The 2,421-nt window shown below is 39.5% G+C and overlaps 1 protein-coding gene across 1 annotated transcript; it reads left to right on the forward strand.

Moving 5' to 3' along the window:
- On the forward strand, positions 1-1,766 carry LOC121541113 (permeability factor 2-like). The gene is made up of 4 exons (XM_041850093.1): positions 1-574; positions 820-937; positions 1,018-1,095; positions 1,186-1,766. The coding sequence occupies exons 1-4, from the start codon at positions 508-510 to the stop codon at positions 1,211-1,213; spliced, it is 291 nt and encodes a 96-aa protein (XP_041706027.1). The 5' UTR covers positions 1-507; the 3' UTR covers positions 1,214-1,766.
- Positions 1,767-2,421: the final 655 nt, after the last annotated feature.

Here is a 2,421-nt window from a genome sequence, read left to right on the forward strand (position 1 = left end):
ATACAGTTATCAATAAGTTCTAGTATGGTAACATTAATAAGTATGTTTCAAGAAAGAATCCAACAGTGGTTTTCAAACCTCTCCTCTTGGACCCATAGATGTTTCACAATTTTATTTTAGCCCCAGGGCTTGATAAGTTGAATCAAGTGCTAGCTCTGGAATAGTTCCCTGTGGGGAGGTTTGAAAACTCCTGCTCTATGTAGCCATGTTTTACAGCATTGGGTTGAACATGTTTAGATTTGTTGTTGGCATAAACTGCTTTATCCCCTCTTTCTGACTGCCTCAATCAATGGAAATGAACTGGACAGCCACAGAGCTGACATTAGTTTTGAAAGGGAAATGTTGCTATGCTGGGGATTTCCCTGCAGGATTTGGAAGAAAGGGGATTGCGGTACTATCCCATCATTGTAGAGGTCATTAGTTGAGCTTGAAATGGAAAGGGAAACCATGAGCCACTAATATAAAGGCAACTGACCTGCTCTCAGCAGTAGCACACTTCAAACAAATATGAGGACCGCAACTTTGATCCTGCTTTGTGTCACAGTCTTCGGAGCTGGACTTGCTCATTTCCCTGGTAAGTAGGCTATTTCAATTCTAAGAGGGCATTTGTATATCTACCATTTTATTTTTAGTTCATGTGTTCATTGAATAAATTCTTCCCGTTATTTCATATGTACAAAAGGCACATTTTGCAGTATCCATATGGTTAACTTGATAAGTGAATAGCAGATTCAGATGTTGAAAGCTAGTAAAAACAATTACCTTTAGTTTTTGTTGTAATAGCACTATATCTTATCTGCTGTTCCTTCAAATCAATAGGTGGAAGATCTGAGAAATGTCTATGCAGGGGAAAACTAATGCAGTCTGTGAGGATAAAACGCATCCAGAAGTTAGAGGTGTACCCAAACACTGTATTCTGTGCAAAGACAGAAATTATGTGAGTATTACAAATAATTATATTTACAATCAGATTGTGTGGAAGTGAGACTACAAATATATTGTTTTGTATCTTTGTAGTGCCACAATGAAGAATGGTAAGAAAAAATGTCTGAACCCAGAGGGCAAGCTAGGAAAAAGGTTCCTGATGAGAAAAAGGTAAAACATTTTCCCATCAAAGCTTTCCTCAATGTAACTTGCAATAAGCAATTTTTTTCCTAAATTAAAAGTTCCTTACTTGCATTTCAGACTGGAGGAGCAACAGAAGCCAAAATGAGGACTAGGAAGGAGAAACAAAAATTATTCTAATCCCTGAGTTGGTACAGAATTAGAAAATAGATTAAAGTCTCACACCTACAAGTGTGTGTTGGTCGAGCTGGAGACGGTCACAGCAGCCTGTCTGGGAGTGGAGGGGGTTCCTTCCCGGAATACGTTCTGGACATTGCATAGTACACAATGTATCCATGCATTCCATTCCCATGTAAACAGGAAAAAGGCCAAGATGTTGTCATAGAGACTTACCTCAATGGTTCTCATGGACATTTGTTTTAAATGTGTTCATGGCAGTGAATGTTTGTGTGGGTTATATCACTATATTTACACGTCTATGTTTAGCCTCACTTCAGAAAGTAATGTAGCACACTTGCTCTGAGATTTGTTACAAATTAATCACTTTTGTGAATGAAAGCCAACTGCTTTTATAAATGTTCACCCATATCACAACAGCTGTTGTGTACTTGCATTAAGTTTTGTCACATCTATACTGAACAAAAATATGAATGCAAAACATGTAAAGTGTTGGTCCGATGTTTCATGAGCTGAATTAAAAGATCCCAAAAAATTTCCATATGCACAAAAAGCTTACTTCTCTCAAATTATGGCACACATTTGTTTACATCCCTGTTAGTGAGCATTTCTCCTTTGTCAATATTATCCATCCACCTGACAGGTGTGGCATATGAAGAAGCTGATTAAACTGCATGATCATTACACAGGTGCACCTTGTGCTGGGAACAATAAAAGGCCTCTCTAAAATGTGCAGTTTTGTCACACAACACAATGCCACAGATGTCTCAAGTTTTGAGAGAGCGTGCAATTTGCATGCTGACTGCAGGAATGGCCAACAGAGCTGTTGTTTTAATGTTAATTTCTCTACCATAAGCCGCCTCCAAAGTCATTTTAGAGAATTTGGAAGTACGTTCAACCGGCCTCACAACTGCAGACCACGTGTATGGCGTTGTGTGAGCGAGTGGTTTGCTGATGTCAACATTGTGAACAGAGTGCCCCATAGTGGCAGTTGGGTTATGGTATGGGCAGGTAGGCAAAAGCTACGGACAACGAACACAATTGCATTTTATCGATGGCAATTTCAATGCACAGAGATACCGTAACGAGATCCCGAGGTCCATTGTCGTTGCATTCATCCGCCGCCATCATGTTTCAGCATGATAATGCACGGGCCCATGTTGCAAGGATCTGTACACA

Source organism: Coregonus clupeaformis, chromosome 27 (assembly GCF_020615455.1).
Source record: "Coregonus clupeaformis isolate EN_2021a chromosome 27, ASM2061545v1, whole genome shotgun sequence".
Classification (NCBI taxonomy): Eukaryota; Metazoa; Chordata; class Actinopteri; order Salmoniformes; family Salmonidae; genus Coregonus; species Coregonus clupeaformis.

What these genes read in the sequence shown, in the direction of transcription:
- LOC121541113 (XM_041850093.1), top strand. Translation starts at nt 508, where the DNA reads ATGAGGACCGCAACTTTGATCCTGCTTTGTGTCACAGTCTTCGGAGCT. An exon ending in TGGACTTGCTCATTTCCCTG is followed by an intron (nt 575 to 819) that starts GTAAGTAGGCTA and finishes TCAAATCAATAG; the next exon opens with GTGGAAGATCTGAGAAATGT. An exon ending in TGTGCAAAGACAGAAATTAT is followed by an intron (nt 938 to 1,017) that starts GTGAGTATTACA and finishes GTATCTTTGTAG; the next exon opens with TGCCACAATGAAGAATGGTA.